The following is a 16,763-nucleotide window of genomic DNA, read 5'->3' as shown; positions in this document are numbered from 1 at the left end:
GTGGAGAAGCGATTACATCAGCAAAAACGCTCGATCGCATAAGTCAATAGTGATATCATTAGCGCTTTATATAGCTATTATGTGTTCTTTTTAACTACCAAACTCTAATAATATACTGCGTAACGGTTTATTCATGCATGAAAAGAAGCGCTTTACAACAGACGCTGATAATTTATGCATCACAAAGAAAACATAAACAGCTAGACAACAAATTTGCATCTTTCTCAAGCGAGAAACCATTCGTTGAACTCTTTAAGGGGTTAGTCGCTGAGTACAGTGTATGTAATAGAGCAAGTCCGGTGTTTAGGTAGAATAATTATGCCGAATACGGTAAAGCGCGGACAAGAACACCGCTGCACACAAACCGAGTTACAATCGAAGTCAAAATTAAAAGCCTTTGTTGAAGAATTGAAAGCCGAGGAGGGCAACTTGGAAGAAAACAATTTGAAGGAAAGAAGTAAGTTAGAGAAAGACTTAAAAGCAAAATATGAACAAGTTATAGAGACTAAAAACTACTTGATTAAAAAACTTTCCAAGGAGAACGAAGATTTGTTGACAGAACTGAGGGATCCAGCAACAAGGACTCGGTTACGTGAAGGAATTACGGAGGAGTGGGATTTGGGGATATCTACTCAGCTTCCAAGTGCAAAACTTAAAGATGACAACAATTTCGAGACCATTTTAAGAATACAGAAAGGGCACTTTTTGAAGACGCTAGAAGATGAGAGAATCCGTTACAAGAATAACCTTCAAATAGACAGAGAAAAAATTAGGGAAGAAATAACACAAGAGTTGAAAATAAAACATGCGAATGAGCGTGAATCCTTACTCCAGAAGATTGAGTTGCTCAAAGAGGGTTTGAACGACATGAAGGCCCAGAAAGTTGAGCTAGAAAAGATATTTCAAGGCGAAAAGAATGCTTTGAAAATAGAATACTCACAAAAAGAGAAACAACTTAAAGCGAAAATGAAACTGGAATTTGAGCGCAGGATTATTCAGGCGCAGAGTCGTGAGTGGTCTACTTCGAGAGTATGAAAGAGAAATGTTTCTTTGTATCAGGCGCACGGTAGTAAACGGTCTACTTCGAGAGTATAAAAGAGAAATGTTTGTATCAGGCGCACAGTAGTGAGTGGTCTACTTCGAGAGTATGAAAGAGAAATGTTTATATCAGGCGCACAGTAGTGAGTGTTCTACTTTGAGAGTATGACAGAGAAACGTTTGTATCAGGCGCATAGTCGTAATTGGTCTACTCTCAGAGGATGACAGAGGAATGTTTGTATTTACTGCCGATGGGGAAAGTAGGGCTGAAGTATTATCAAGGATAAGGTAAAGCTACGTGTAAAACAGTACCAACATCAGCTCGTTATTGCGTGCACGGCAACGCTCAGTTTACCACAAGGCCAGGGAAATGTTGGTTAGCTACTTCACACCCTTTCAACATGGTCTACAGACAGTACCAGCATTGCTGAGCCAGTATTCAGTTGTTTTGTTTAGTAATGCTTGCGCTGTGTACAGGGGTTGTAGACCTGGCCTCTATCTGAGGACTGTAAATGGCTGTCGTATCACTTGATGGCATTGTATTCCAATGGTGATATGGACCAAACCCAAGATTGGCTGAGGCTGTGCCCAGTCATATCATGGGAAAAAAAGCATAGTATTTTAAGATTTCCTTAATAAGAAATGACCAACTTTTTGGCCGCCAAAGGGGAGAGGGGTGCGCGCACCATGCGTTCCCCCCCCCTTACCCTGTACACGCCTGTGGATAAAGTTTTTCTAGCATGGGATGGTTGCGCTGGGAATGCGAGGCGCGAAAAAGGTGCGAGAGACGTCCATGGTCCCCACTCATTCCATGACCCAGCGTACATTCCAGCGCTCTCCGGAGATGCGCCGAATGATTCTGAAGCCAACATAACCTGATGACGGAATCCTGTCTCCTCCACCTTCCACCGCAACACCCCTCTACTAGCAATACCAGTTTTATTCTATCTCTGGTTGTGATTTTGTAGCTTTGATAGCTTACAGTACAGACAAAACGTGAAAAGAAGGGAAACGCTGCTTCCAATAGTCTCAATAATGCTAATGTTTGTTTGAGGTTATTGCGGCTAAACTTCGCGGTTTTAAAGTTATTAATAATGCAGCGAGCATGAGCCAAATACTTTTCACATCGTCGTCTAAGTCTTCAAAATCCTTGAGAAGTTCGATTTGAATGGGTTGAAAACGTACAAGCGTGAATTTAGCATTTCGTGCTGATATATTTCAGTTAAGCCTCTATAGATTGAAACATTTTTTGGAATTATTTTCGGATTTATTATTTTGGGATTTAGTAATCAAGTCAATCTGGAGCTGTCGCGGGCAGATGTAAATTTGTCTGAACAATTTCACCACTTTCGATCGATATCACTTGGCAAAGAGAAGTCTCATCGGTTAAAACAGGCCAGCAAAGCAAGGCTATTGTAAGTTCAATTGATAAAAAATAAGCTGTGTATTCCCATCCCAGATACATCGCTGAATGTCAACATACGATTTTATACCGGAAGTAAAATGCGGCATATAAGACAGATTTATGCGTGCGCATATGTGTAATAACACCGGGTAATAATATGCTAGCTATAAACACGTGTTAAGGTGAGTGGGAAATTTCCCTGTTTGTCTGACGGCCAATCATTATCTTTGCTTTGAGAGGGAAGGGAAAGTCCCTAATACCGAGCTGGTGGTTCGCCCCCACGAGTTGTGGAGAAAGGATTACGTCAGCAAAAATGCTTCAAGCCCGGTTTTTAGTAGAATTATCATGCAGAAAACGAAAAAATACGAACGAAACACCGCTGGAAAAAAAACCTTTGTTTAAGAATTGGAAGTCGAGAAGGGCAACTTGGAATAAAAAAAATACACTCTTTTTTATAAGAACGTCTAATTTTCAGTTGAGGCTGGGCCGTTTGGAGCATTTTAAGGCTGAAAATGTTGGCGGCCTCAGTCTTTCAAGACGTCGGTCACTGTATTATTTTACCACGGCAAAAAAGTCCGCGTTTTCCATTAATTTTCTAAGTAAGAAAACGTATAGAAAATCCGCAATAATCTTGAATATTCTTTGGATTTTCCCGTCTTTGTAAAATTGGAGTATTTCCATGGCGTTTTACTCGCATTTTCCACATCAGATAATCTCACATTTTCAGGCTCTGTTAATCTGAGATATTCCAGGCATTTTCCTCGCATATTCCTTTGCAAGTAAATTTGGAAAAATCCATCGCGTTTTCCCGGAGTTTACCAAAAAGAAAAACCCGAGTAATCCAAAGCTTTTCCTGAACAGAAAACGCATGGAAAATTAACCCCGTATAATAACCCCGTTTGGTCTCATTTTCCTCGCATTTTCCTTGGTAGGAAAATTTGGAAAAATCAATCGCGTTTTCCCGGCGTTTACCGAGAAGATAACGCGAGTAATCCAAAGATTTTACTGACTAGAAAACGCATGGAAAACTAACCCCGTAAAATAACCCCGTTTGGTCGCATTTTCCTCGCATATTCCTTGGCAAGAAAATGTGGAAAAATCCATCGCGTTTTCCCGGCGTTTACCGAGAAGGATATCGCGAGTAATCCAAAGATTTTCTGACCAGAAAACGTATGGAAAATTAACCTCGTATAAAAACCCGGTTTGGTCGCATTTTCCTCGCATATTCCTTGGTAGGAAAATTTGGAAAAATCAATCGCGTTTCCCCGGCGTTTACCGAGAGGATAACGCGAGGTCCAAAAAATTTTCCTGTCTATAAAAACGCGTGAAAAATTAACCCCGTAAAATAACACCGTTTGGTCGCATTTTCCTCGCATATTCCTTGGTAGGGAAACTATGGAAAAATCCATCGCGTTTTCCCGGCGTTTACCGAGAAGGATAACGCGAGTAATACAAGATGCAAGATGCCGGTTCCTTGCCTGAAATAGATCCTCTCGACAAATTGGCGGAGTTGTGGGGTCTGGCTTTGGGCTACCTGTGAATGCATGGCGCGAGTACTGGGTCCAGTGGGTGGAAACGAGGCAAAATTCAAATTCAAAAGAGAACTCGGTTGGATCAGTCTTTGTGAGGTTTATAGCGGTTTTCAGCTGAGTTTTTGCGAAAATTTCTCTACAACAGCTATAGAAACTGGCCTTTAACCATGCTCAAGGAGAATTCAAGCCAAAGTGGTGGGTATTCTTGTAGAAACACTAATTAATTACGAGCGTTTTGGCATTCAAACAATCACTCGTTGAGATGATGAGGTTGTGAAAAAGCCAAATAGCCTTTATCTCGGTAATGTTATGTGTAAGTTTGCTTTTCAACTCAAGTTTAAGAATGAGAAAATGTGGGAAAAAAAGTGTCTCCTCCTTTGTATGTGTGTTTATTATACGCGTCCTCTCAAGGCACGTCGATTTGGTAAATAGGCGCCATTAAACTGAAGCCCCAACGACATAAACTAAATAAGATCAATTTACTCTGTGCTTGGTCCTCCAAGGTATAACCGACACAATCGAATACAACCAAGCGTTCGACTGTGTTCGGATTCCTGAAGAAATCTCTATAATTAGATATAGTTTGATTATTGAACATAATTCGATTGTCTTTGATTATATATAAGTATTCGATTTAATTTAATCCGTTCAAATTGTTCCATCTGGACATAATAAATAAGTACAGACTAGGCCAAGTAAAATAAAATAAAACTTGTTTTCTCTCCCTGCCCGTGTCATTTTTGGGGCCACTTAAACAAATATGTGTTATTATTAACTAAAAGGCTATAGAAAATAAAAGTAACCTAGTGCCACTTACATTGTAAACATTACAGAATAAATATAAGTAGTTTGTGATAACAAAATGCCCTGAAGAATGTAGGAATATACCTTTGTATATTGCTATTTTTTTCCATTTATGTATTCATTGCAGAAATGAAATAACACCAAACGACTTTTGCCACAGAGGAGAGAGAAGCAAAGCCAGGATGCAACATGATGATGGGTTATCCAGCTCGTGCTTTGAAGACCTTGGGGTCTTTATATCAACAACTAGATGTAAGGCATGAAGGGACATGTTTGCTTCAATTGTAGACTCTGGGATTGTCAGTAAGCAAAGCACCAGGAGACATTATAGAGGCTCTCCATGGTTGGATCACTGGAAAACCTGAGTAGTAGTATCTAGAATTTCATGGCATTTTATACAGCCCTTCTTGCCATGCATCTACAGTAAACACCCGCAACAAGAACCTACTTTTTTTCTCAGTTACTATAGCCTAAGTGGTGCTCAGTGATGTTTTAGGCTATTTACTATAGGCTCTTCCTCTTATAGTAGATTCTTATTTTTATATGAAGTTATGGTAACATTGTCTGGCAGACTTATTGGTGTAGATTGTAAAAAGAGCCTTCTAATTTTTCTTTTTTTTCCTGACCATCCTCATCTCTAAAATTGTGAACCAAATGCTTGGCCTAAGAGGTTCTTATACAAAAATGGGGTTCAAATTTGAACATTTTAGGCCAACAGGTTCTTATACACAGATGCTCACTGCAGTTGTAAAAGTTCAATATGTTCTATTTAAAAAAGATCTTTCTTTTTGGACCCTCACCTTGTGGCATTTATTTATTTAGTAATGCTCATTTAGTTATTTTTTATCGAATGTTTTTAGAGAAGCTCAGCGATTTTACTAAGTAGGAGAGGTATTGCACAGTACCTTTTATACGGAAATTATATTATTGTTACTAGAAATGAGGGGGTTATTAGGTATTCTTTTACTTTCCAATTGTTTATGCGAATAATACTTATTTATTTGGGAGCGATTACAAGTTGTTATTTAATAACGAACTAATGAACGATTATAATGACATGCTGTTTGTTCAAAGTATGAGACTATTTTTATAGTAGATAGGATTTTAAGCAGGGAACGTTTACAAGAAACTATTTATGTGCTATGTTGTAAAATTACGATACGATGTACCCTGAACCCAGAGCCTCGAGCGTCTCTCTATTCAGTGGCCAGCGAGGTAAAAAGAGAGACGCTCGAGGCTTTGGAACCAGGGTAGATACGATGTGACATGTTAAATAAATTTGAAGTTTATCAACATAATGTATTGGTAATCTTTAAATACATAGACAACTCTGAGAGAGGAAAGGTAAAAGGTTGACGATCCAGGGAGAAAGAGCGGAGAAAACCCGAAATCTGAAGGAATAATCCTGAAAGGAAAATGCTTCGAAAACTCAAATAATCCTGTAGGCAAAATGCTAGGAAAACTCGAAATATCTTGAATAGTCCTATAGAGAAAATGCTGGGAAAACTGGAATTTTCTAAAATAACCCTGTAGGGAAAACGCGCATTATCCTCGAATAATCCTACAATGATCTATCTTGGCATTTTCCTCGAATTATCCGATCGGAAAACCCTAACAGTTTGGAGTACGTGCCGTTTTCTTTCACGTTTTCCAGAATGGGAACATTCAGGAAAATGCGAGTTTTCCTTCTAAGGAAAACGGAAGGAAAACTCGCGTTTTACCAGACGGAAAATGTTTTCCTACTTGATCATTGTTTCCCTGCTAGCAGAGGCCTCTTTTCTCTGTATTTCGCTGGGCTGGAGTAGCCCAGCGAAATACAAAGAAAAGAGGCCTCTGCTAGCAGGGAAAAGATTATGTTGCGTTTTCTGTGAATTATCCGAACAGAAAACGCGGACTTTTTTGCCGTGTACGATACGGACCTCCCAAATGTTAAATTTTACTTACGTAAATAAGCTTAAATACAGAAAAAAAAAATAGATTACACATTACCTTTATTGTACATTGAACCAGAGTCAATAGGGGTGATTATGGGTAGTGAAGTTAGCCCCTTTTTCTTGCCTTTCCTCTTCCTAGAAAGCCTATGGTCGTGGCAGTGCTCTGAGATCATTGAATCATGTCGATCTAAATCTTCCTCTAGCTTGAAAAGTCGATATGGACACTCCGGACACCGCACAGGAAACTCTGGGAAATCGTCAATCCCGTGTTTTTTAACTTCGTGATCTATCAAATTACGATTACTTTTAAACGTCGAATGGCATTTTCTGCACTTCTTATTCATTGTGTACTTTATGTTAGGCTATACGCAAGGAGGGTTGAAAGCTCCCATGATGCTTTGCGCGCGCAAAACATATTATCCCTCACCCTGTACACGCCTGTGGATAAAGTTTTTCTAGCATGGGATGGTTGCGCTGGGAATGCGAGGCGCGAAAAAAGTGCGAGAGACGTCCATGGTCCCCACTCATTCCATGACCCAGCGTACATTCCAGCGCTCTCCGGAGATGCGCCGAATGATTCTGAAGCCAACATAACCTGATGACGGAATCCTGTCTCCTCCACCTTCCACCGCAACACCCCTCTACTAGCTATACCAGTTTTATTCTATCTCTGGTTGTGATTTTGTAGCTTTGATAGCTTACAGTACAGACAAAACGTGAAAAGAAGGGAAACGCTGCTTCCAATAGTCTCAATAATGCTAATGTTTGTTTGAGGTTATTGCGGCTAAACTTCGCGGTTTTAAAGTTATTAATAATGCAGCGAGCATGAGCCAAATACTTTTCACATCGTCGTCTAAGTCTTCAAAATCCTTGAGAAGTTCGATTTGAATGGGTTGAAAACGTACAAGCGTGAATTTAGCATTTCGTGCTGATATATTTCAGTTAAGCCTCTATAGATTGAAACATTTTTTGGAATTATTTTTGGATTTATTATTTTGGGATTTAGTAATCAAGTCAATCTGGAGCTGTCGCGGGCAGATGGAAATTTGTCTGAACAATTTCACCACTTTCGATCGATATCACTCGGCAATGAGAAGTCTCATCGGTTAAAACAGGCCAGCAAAGCAAGGCTATTGTAAGTTCAATTGATAAAAAATAAGCTGTGTATTCCCAGATACATCGCTGAACGTCAACATACGATTTTATACCGGAAGTAAAATGCGGCATATAAGACAGATTTATGCGTGCGCATATCTGTAACAACACCGGGTAATAACAAACCAAATTGTACATCTAAAAAAAGTCTGGCTCGCTTTCGGATCAAAGACCGAGTTAATTTGATGTCTCAGCCGGTATTTACAGATCCTCAACTTACTTTTGCGTAAGGATGGATGAAAGTAACGGAGGCGATCATGAAACTGGTGAACCTAACGAAGAAATGGCAGCAGACTACTTGATTGACGAGAAGACTGAACTTGTGAGGGGTTTCCTCCAGGAGAAAGACATCATAGAAAGGGCTCACACGGAAGAGCTAGATGAGTTAAGGCTGTCATTTGAAACAGAGAAGGAGGCTATGATTAGAAGCTTTGACTGTGAGAGGGAAGAAATGCGGCGACATTTTGATAAGGAAAAGGACAAGATACGCTACGAGTTTCAGCAAGAGAAACATGTTCTCAAATTAGCATTCGAAGACGAGAAACTCAACATCGTGAGCTTCTTGGAGAAAGAGATTGAGGAATTGAGGGGAAAGTTTGAGAAGGAGAAGAAAGAATTGAGGGATCATTTTAATAAAGCGGCCAGAGAGCGAGAACATCAGTTTAGACTTGAGAAAGCGGAGGCGGAGGGAAAGGTTCGGAGGGAATTGGAGCGAGTGCAAGAGGTAGAAGGCGAAATCAAGAGAACGCTGCTAAAGGGGCTAGGAGATCTAGAGAATATTTACTTCAGTGAGTCAGCTGCTTTAGAACATTGGCAGAATAATGATAAGCCCGAGGCAGATATGCATTTCAAAGGAAAATTGGACGACTCTTTGAACGAAGATCGCAAGCTGACATTCAAGGATTTAGAAGATGAGCGCAATAAGATGTTTTTATACCATTCAACGCGACAGGGTGAATTAGAGCATGAGTTTTCAGGGGAGATTGTAGAACTCGAACAGCGATTTAAAGAACAGAAGAAGGATTTAATGAATATTTTTAAAAACGAAAAGCAAGAGCTTGAGGAAAACGCTAGAAGAGAGAAAGAAGATATCCGTCAGAAACTCGAAACAGATTTCCGCAGGGTTTTAAAACACGAGAGGTCCAGGTTTGACGCCACACTCCAAGGTTTCGAAAACGATATTGCTATGCTTCGTTATCAGAAAGAGCAATTAGAAAAATCTTACTCCCTAGAGGTTGAGAGGTTGCAGTTTAGATTTGAGAGAGAGCGACTGGAAAATGAGAAAAGGGTTGGACGTGAAAAGAGGGAATTGAAGCGCCTGCTAAGAGAGCATTTTTCTCGGAAGATGTACGATGAACGCATGAGACTCGACTGGGTGTTACGTCATTTGGGGCTTGGGGGATCGGGACAGTTTGCACAGGTCTCAAGATCGAGCTCGTGCGAATTCTTCCCTAGTTCAAACTCGAGTGTCACATCGGGGTCTAGCGAGTTATAGATATAATTTGGAAAAATGGCACATATAGTATAAGAGCCCGGTAGACCCCAATAAACTGTAAATCCAGAGAAATTCAGCCTACTTGAATCGTCGGGGGTCTAGCGCGAGGCGGAGACCGGAATCAGGAGTACGCGCGATAAGAAAAAAAGGCTTCTGGTCTCAACGTCGCCCCCGAAAATGGCTTACTTGTGGAAAACAATGTCCTCAATTTTCTAATGTTTCTTTCCTTTCCTTTTCCTATCTAAGTGGTACTAAACTATTCAATCACAAGTGAATCCCATTGTGAGAGTTCCTTGAAAGCTTTTAAATAGGAACACAAACAATAGGATAAAATTAGGAATATCTTTTCATTGTCGAACATATGAACATTTTGAAAAATTAATTTGCTTCTTTGGGCTAAGGTAATTAGGGTTGGAGATCATCTGTGTTTTTCCATGTTTTAAAAGTGTTCTCAAAATCTTCATATAAAAAGGTGACCTATAGAAAGTTTGTTTTTTCTCTAAGAGAAAGCTAATAGCCCCGTCATATCTAAACCCGGTAATGTGAATATATCTTTTTAAAACAAAGTATCTAAACATAGTTCTGTTTTTCAAATTAAAAACATATCATGTTAAGATTTTTTTTGCATAGAGAATTGTATAGTACAATTTACAATTAATTTCCATAGTTAAAATACACTTGTTGACTACTACTTCCGCACCAGTATAACTGGTGGAAATAGAAATAAATAAAATAATATCTAGGATATGACAATTTTTCAAGATAAATCTATAAAAATATATGTTAAAATTACTATTTATTTTGTGGTATTTTTCTTGACCACAGCCAAAGCTAAAATTTTATATTGGAATTATCTTAAGCACTTGAATCAGAATTAGTTATCTTCAAACTTTAAACAATAAATATGTAATAACCATAAATTGGTTGGCTATACACCCTATTTCAATGAAAGTTGACTACTATAAGTAAATGAGAATTGGTGAATGCCTAACACCAGTGGTTAGATGAAACAATTCTATTGTATCTGTTATTGTATCTGTTATATTGTATCTGTACTGTTATGTTCTGTTATGTTATGTATATGCGTTTTTTATTCAGCCGCGGGCCTCCTGAATAGCTATTTTGCGCCACTGATATCCCTTCACGCTAGCCAATAAATCCGAGTGTATCCGAAATTTTTCAAGTCTTCGGGTATGTCTGCCAACACGAATAGATATGCGTTTCTTTATTCAGCCGCGAGCCTCCTGAATAGCTATTTTGCGCCACTGATATCCCTTCAGGCTAGCCAATAAATCCGAGTGTATCCGAAATACTCGAAGTCTTCGGGTATGTCTGCCAACACAGGGCCAAGCAGGGGAGCCCCCAACCACCACCCCCCAACCCGCATCCCTAGTCAAATACTGTCCCGCATCCCTAGTCAAATACTGTCCCGCATCCCTAGTCAAATACTGTCCCGCATCCCTAGTCAAATACTGTCCCGCATCCCTAGTCAAATACTGTCCCGCATCCCTAGTCAAATACTGTCCCGCATCCCTAGTCAAATACTGTCCCGCATCCCTAGTCAAATACTGTCCCGCATCCCTAGTCAAATACTGTCCCGCATCCTAGCCAAATACTGTCACGCACCCCTTGTCAAATACTGTCCCGCATTCCTAGCCAAATACTGTCCCGCATCCCTAGTCAAATACTGTCCCGCATTCCTAGCCAAATACTGTCCCGCATCCCTTGTCAAATACTGTCCCGCATTCCTAGCCAAATACTGTCCCGCATCCCTAGTCAAATACTGTCCCGCATTCCTAGCCAAATACTGTCCCGCATCCCTAGTCAAATACTGTCCCGCATTCCTAGCCAAATACTGTCCCGCATCCCTAGTCAAATACTGTCCCGCATCCCTAGTCAAATACTGTCCCGCATCCCTAGTCAAATACTGTCCCGCATCCCTAGTCAAATACTGTCCCGCATCCCTAGTCAAATACTGTCCCGCATCCCTAGTCAAATACTGTCCCGCATCCCTAGTCAAATACTGTCCCGCATCCTAGCCAAATACTGTCCCGCATCCTAGCCAAATACTGTCCCGCATCCCTAGTCAAATACTGTCCCGCATTCCTAGCCAAATACTGTCCCGCATCCCTAGTCAAATACTGTCCCGCATTCCTAGCCAAATACTGTCCCGCATCCCTAGTCAAATACTGTCCCGCATCCCTAGCCAAATACTGTCCCGCATCCCTAGTCAAATACTGTCCCGCATCCCTAGTCAAATACTGTCTCGCATCCCTAGTCAAATACTGTCCCGCATTCCTAGCCAAATACTGTCCCGCATCCCTAGTCAAATACTCTCCCGCATCCTCAGCCAAATACTGTCCCGCATCCCTAGTCAAATACTGTCCCGCATCCCTAGTCAAATACTGTCTCGCATCCCTAGTCAAATACTGTCCCGCATCCCTAGTCAAATACTGTCCCGCATCCCTAGCCAAATACTGTCCCGCATCCCTAGCCAAATACTGTCCCGCATCCCTAGTCAAATACTGTCCCGCATCCTAGCCAAATACTGTCCCGCATCCCTAGCCAAATACTGTCCCGCATCCCTAGTCAAATACTGTCCCGCATCCCTAGTCAAATACTGTCCCGCATCCTAGCCAAATACTGTCCCGCATCCCTAGCCAAATTCTGTCCCGCATCCTAGCCAAATACTGTCCCGCATCCCTAGTCAAATACTGTCCCGCATCCCTAGTCAAATACTGTCCCGCATCCTAGTCAAATACTGTCTCGCATCCCTAGTCAAATACTGTCCCGCATCCCTAGTCAAATACGGTCCCGCATCCTAGTCAAATACTGTCCCGCATCCTAGTCAAATACTGTCCCGCATCCTAGTCAAATACTGTCCCGCATCCCTAGTCAAATACTGTCCCGCATCCCTAGCCAAATACTGTCTCGCATCCCTAGTCAAATACTGTCCCGCATCCCTAGTCAAATACTCTCCCGCATCCCTAGCCAAATACTGCCCCGCATCCCTAGCCAAATACTGTCCCGCATCCCTAGCCAAATACTGTCCCGCATCCCTAGTCAAATACTGTCCCGCATCCTAGCCAAATACTGTCCCGCATCCCTAGTCAAATACTGTCCCGCATCCTAGCCAAATACTGTCCCGCATCCCTAGTCAAATACTGTCCCGCATCCCTAGTCAAATACTGTCCCGCATCCCTAGTCAAATACTGTCCCGCATCCCTAGCCAAATACTGTCCCGCATCCCTAGTCAAATACTGTCCCGCATCCCTAGCCAAATACTGTCCCCTTTCCGTGTGACACCTATTGCCAATAATACACAGTTTGTCCTTGTTGCGAGAGTCTTCGGAGCTCGTTCAAGTCTTCGGGTATCTCTGCCAATAGCTTTTCGTAACCGCGTATAAGATCCTTATGTCCTTTGCCAAATGAATCTCTGAAGTCAGATTCAGTTATCAAATATTTAAGGTATTCGAAAAGGTTCATTGTCGGCACAAAGTAATGAGGCAGGTGCACCGATCTTAAGCTTTGGATTAGTTTTGTGATGATATCAATAACGTAATCTCTTTCGCTGACATTGTCAGCCATGGGCGCATTTGCACCTTCTGGTAAAGCCTTCTTTGCTGGTTGGGACTCCAACTGCAGCCACGTATTTGCCGTCAAAGCCTCATTTGTATTTTCAACCTCGACCTCGTTTGCATTCCCCATCATAGCCTTGTGTGCGTTCTCCATCATAGCCTTGTTTGCATTCTCCATCATAGCCTCGTTTGCATTCTCCATCATAGCCTTGTTTGCATTCACCATCCTGGCCTCGTTTGTATTGTCCATCCATGCCTTGTTTGCATTCTCCATCATAGCCTCGTTTGCATCCTCCATTATAGCCTCGTTTGCATCCTCCATTCTAGTCTTGTTTGCATTCTCCATCATAGCCTCGTTTATAATTCCCACCAAAGTCTCGTTTGAATCTTCTGTCGTGGCCTCGCTTTCATTCTTAACCTCGTTTGCATTCTGAGTCTCATTTGCACTTTCCTCCATAGCCCTGTTTGCATAACCTAACCGAGCTTTGTGTGCAATTGCCATGAAAGCCTCGTTTGCATGCAGTAGTAAAGACTTCAAGTGGTAGCTTGTGACCCATTTATTACCAATCAACCTTTTCTCTTTAGCGCTGTTAATTAGTGCTTTTAGTATACGAAAACTATTTTTATGTACCTCATTCAAGCTTCGAATCAGAGTTGCCTCAGCTAATGAGAAAGAAATGCGCCACATTGGAATACAGCAGGTATTATTGTCGCATGCGCCTTCGTATATTTTTGGTACAAAATGGACACCGTCTTTAATCACTTTGTTAACAACAGTCGGCGGCACAGCACCTCCTTGTGATTGGCTTAACCACTTGATGGCGCAACGCGGCCAGTAGCCCTCAGGACCCTTCAATGCTATCACCAAATCTATGTCACACGTACAACACGGAAGAACATCATCGTAATGTACTTGCAGTTTTATAGCAGCGGATTTGATATGCGTGTATATTCCAACAACTTCCTTTGAGTAGAACTCGCGGACGGTTTTCATCAACGCACTTGAGAAGCGTTTTCGTAGCCGCAGAGGGTAGAGAAAATCCTCCGGGAGGGTTGGGTCCCCCAATATCCCAACAAAGCCTGGTTTGAAATCCTCCGACTCGTAAACACTGAATGGTACATTAAGGATAAGTAGGTAGTCGTACTCATCGGGATTGTGGACTTTTAGCCCTTCGGACACGCTACCCGTGAGAATGATGTCAGAGAAGTCAAGAGCCGGATCCAGGACAGACACTTTGCTTATGAGAGCTGCCACAAACTTCGTAGTGTGCTGTTCTTTTTTTGGTGATTTCATCCTGGGAGAATGGGTGGTGTTGGCTTAACATTTCAAGAGAAAGTTTTGGAATTCCCTGGTCGAGTCGATAAGTTCGTGATTACACGATAAACACTTCCAAGAAATATCAAAACGCACAGTTTGGAATATGATTCGAAAGTGCGGTGTACACTTTGATTTCATTTTTTTACATAGATAAACACTTCCAAGAAATGTTAAAACGCACAGTTTGGAATATGATTCGAAAGTGCGGTGTACACTTTGATTTCATTTTTTTACATAGATAAACACTTCCAAGAAATATCAAAACGCACAGATTGGAATATGATTCGAAAGTGCGGTGTACACTTTGATTTCATTTTTTTACATAGATAAACACTTCCAAGAAATGTTAAAACGCACAGATTGGAATATGATTCGAAAGTGCGGTGTACACTTTGATTTCATTTTTTTACATAGATAAACACTTCCAAGAAATATCAAAACGCACAGATTGGAATATGATTCGAAAGTGCGGTGTACACTTTGATTTCATTTTTTTACATAGATAAACACTTCCAAGAAATGTTAAAACGCACAGATTGGAATATGATTCGAAAGTGCGGTGTACACTTTGATTTCATTTTTTTACATAGATAAACACTTCCAAGAAATGTTAAAACGCACAGTTTGGAATATGATTCGAAAGTGCGGTGTACACTTTGATTTCATTTTTTTACATAGATAAACACTTCCAAGAAATGTTAAAACGCACAGATTGGAATATGATTTGAAAGTGCGGTGTACACTTTGATTTCATTTTTTTACATAGATAAACACTTCCAAGAAATATCAAAACGCACAGATTGGAATATGATTCGAAAGTGCGGTGTACACTTTGATTTCATTTTTTTACATAGATAAACACTTCCAAGAAATATCAAAACGCACAGATTGGAATATGATTCGAAAGTGCGGTGTACACTTTGATTTCATTTTTTTACATAGATAAACACTTCCAAGAAATGTTAAAACGCACAGATTGGAATATGATTCGAAAGTGCGGTGTACACTTTGATTTCATTTTTTTACATAGATAAACACTTCCAAGAAATATCAAAACGCACAGATTGGAATATGATTCGAAAGTGCGGTGTACACTTTGATTTCATTTTTTTACATAGATAAACACTTCCAAGAAATGTTAAAACGCACAGATTGGAATATGATTCGAAAAGTGCGGTGTACACTTTGATTTCATTTTTTTACATAGATAAACACTTCCAAGAAATGTTAAAACGCACAGTTTGGAATATGATTCGAAAGTGCGGTGTACACTTTGATTTCATTTTTTTACATAGATAAACACTTCCAAGAAATATCAAAACGCACAGATTGGAATATGATTCGAAAGTGCGGTGTACACTTTGATTTCATTTTTTTACATAGATAAACACTTCCAAGAAATGTTAAAACGCACAGATTGGAATATGATTCGAAAGTGCGGTGTACACTTTGATTTCATTTTTTTACATAGATAAACACTTCCAAGAAATATCAAAACGCACAGATTGGAATATGATTCGAAAGTGCGGTGTACACTTTGATTTCATTTTTTTACATAGATAAACACTTCCAAGAAATGTTAAAACGCACAGATTGGAATATGATTCGAAAGTGCGGTGTACACTTTGATTTCATTTTTTTACATAGATAAACACTTCCAAGAAATGTTAAAACGCACAGTTTGGAATATGATTCGAAAGTGCGGTGTACACTTTGATTTCATTTTTTTACATAGATAAACACTTCCAAGAAATGTCAAAACGCACAGATTGGAATATGATTCGAAAGTGCGGTGTACACTTTGATTTCATTTTTTTACATAGATAAACACTTCCAAGAAATGTCAAAACGCACAGATTGGAATATGATTCGAAAGTGCGGTGTACACTTTGATTTCATTTTTTTACATAGATAAACACTTCCAAGAAATGTCAAAACGCACAGATTGGAATATGATTCGAAAGCGGGCGTATACTTTCATTTTTAACCTTGCAACATTCACATCCTGTTTCCCCATGGGACCAATATCTGATGCTCTTTTTCCGATTGCCCCACAGGTACCCCAAGCTCACTGTGTGTATGAATAAATTAAAGTGGTTCACGTTACGTTGTGTGTGTCATGGTTTACAGTAAACATATGGAATTGAAATAAGACTTTATTACAAAATAAACCGTACAACTCTAAAAAAATATTCTGACCTGACAGTGGACTATTGAATTTGGTCTGGGTGAAGTTTCAAGCCATTTGGGCCGGCATTTCGAGAGTTACGTTGTTCTGTTTTTCCTTGTACATGAGAGATTTTTATCGCAGTAAAGTGAACGGCTTATTTTAATCCCATATGTTAACTGTAAACCATGACACACAACGTAAGGTGAACCACTTTAATTTATTCATAGACACAGTGAGGTTCCCCCAAATATATTTTATAGTTCTCTCTTTTGGGATGCAATCTTGCTTGATCGCAAGGCACACTTCGAGTTTTCTACCCCAATGTGTTTACCCG

General features: G+C 40.3%; 2 protein-coding genes across 2 annotated transcripts; both read left to right on the top strand.

The window, feature by feature from the left end:
- The first annotated feature begins 129 nt into the window (after nt 1-129).
- Nucleotides 130-6,072, top strand: LOC5515276 (coiled-coil domain-containing protein 30). The gene is made up of 2 exons (XM_032384955.2): nt 130-4,170; nt 4,907-6,072. Exon 1 carries the CDS (start codon nt 319-321, stop codon nt 1,033-1,035), a length of 717 nt encoding a protein of 238 aa, XP_032240846.1. The 5' UTR covers nt 130-318; the 3' UTR covers nt 1,036-4,170; nt 4,907-6,072.
- A 724-nt stretch (nt 6,073-6,796) lies between these two features.
- Nucleotides 6,797-10,424, top strand: LOC5515285 (RNA-binding protein 25). The gene has a single exon (XM_001635410.3). It carries the CDS (start codon nt 8,101-8,103, stop codon nt 9,361-9,363), a length of 1,263 nt encoding a protein of 420 aa, XP_001635460.1. The 5' UTR covers nt 6,797-8,100; the 3' UTR covers nt 9,364-10,424.
- Nucleotides 10,425-16,763: the final 6,339 nt, after the last annotated feature.

This window comes from Nematostella vectensis, chromosome 8, assembly GCF_932526225.1.
Source record: "Nematostella vectensis chromosome 8, jaNemVect1.1, whole genome shotgun sequence".
NCBI classification, from domain to species: Eukaryota; Metazoa; Cnidaria; class Anthozoa; order Actiniaria; family Edwardsiidae; genus Nematostella; species Nematostella vectensis.
This window is presented reverse-complemented; position numbering and strand designations above follow the sequence as displayed.

Excerpts from the sequence above, each read along its gene's own strand:
- LOC5515276 (XM_032384955.2), top strand. The coding sequence starts at position 319 with ATGCCGAATACGGTAAAGCGCGGACAAGAACACCGCTGCACACAAACC.
- LOC5515285 (XM_001635410.3), top strand. The coding sequence starts at position 8,101 with ATGGATGAAAGTAACGGAGGCGATCATGAAACTGGTGAACCTAACGAA.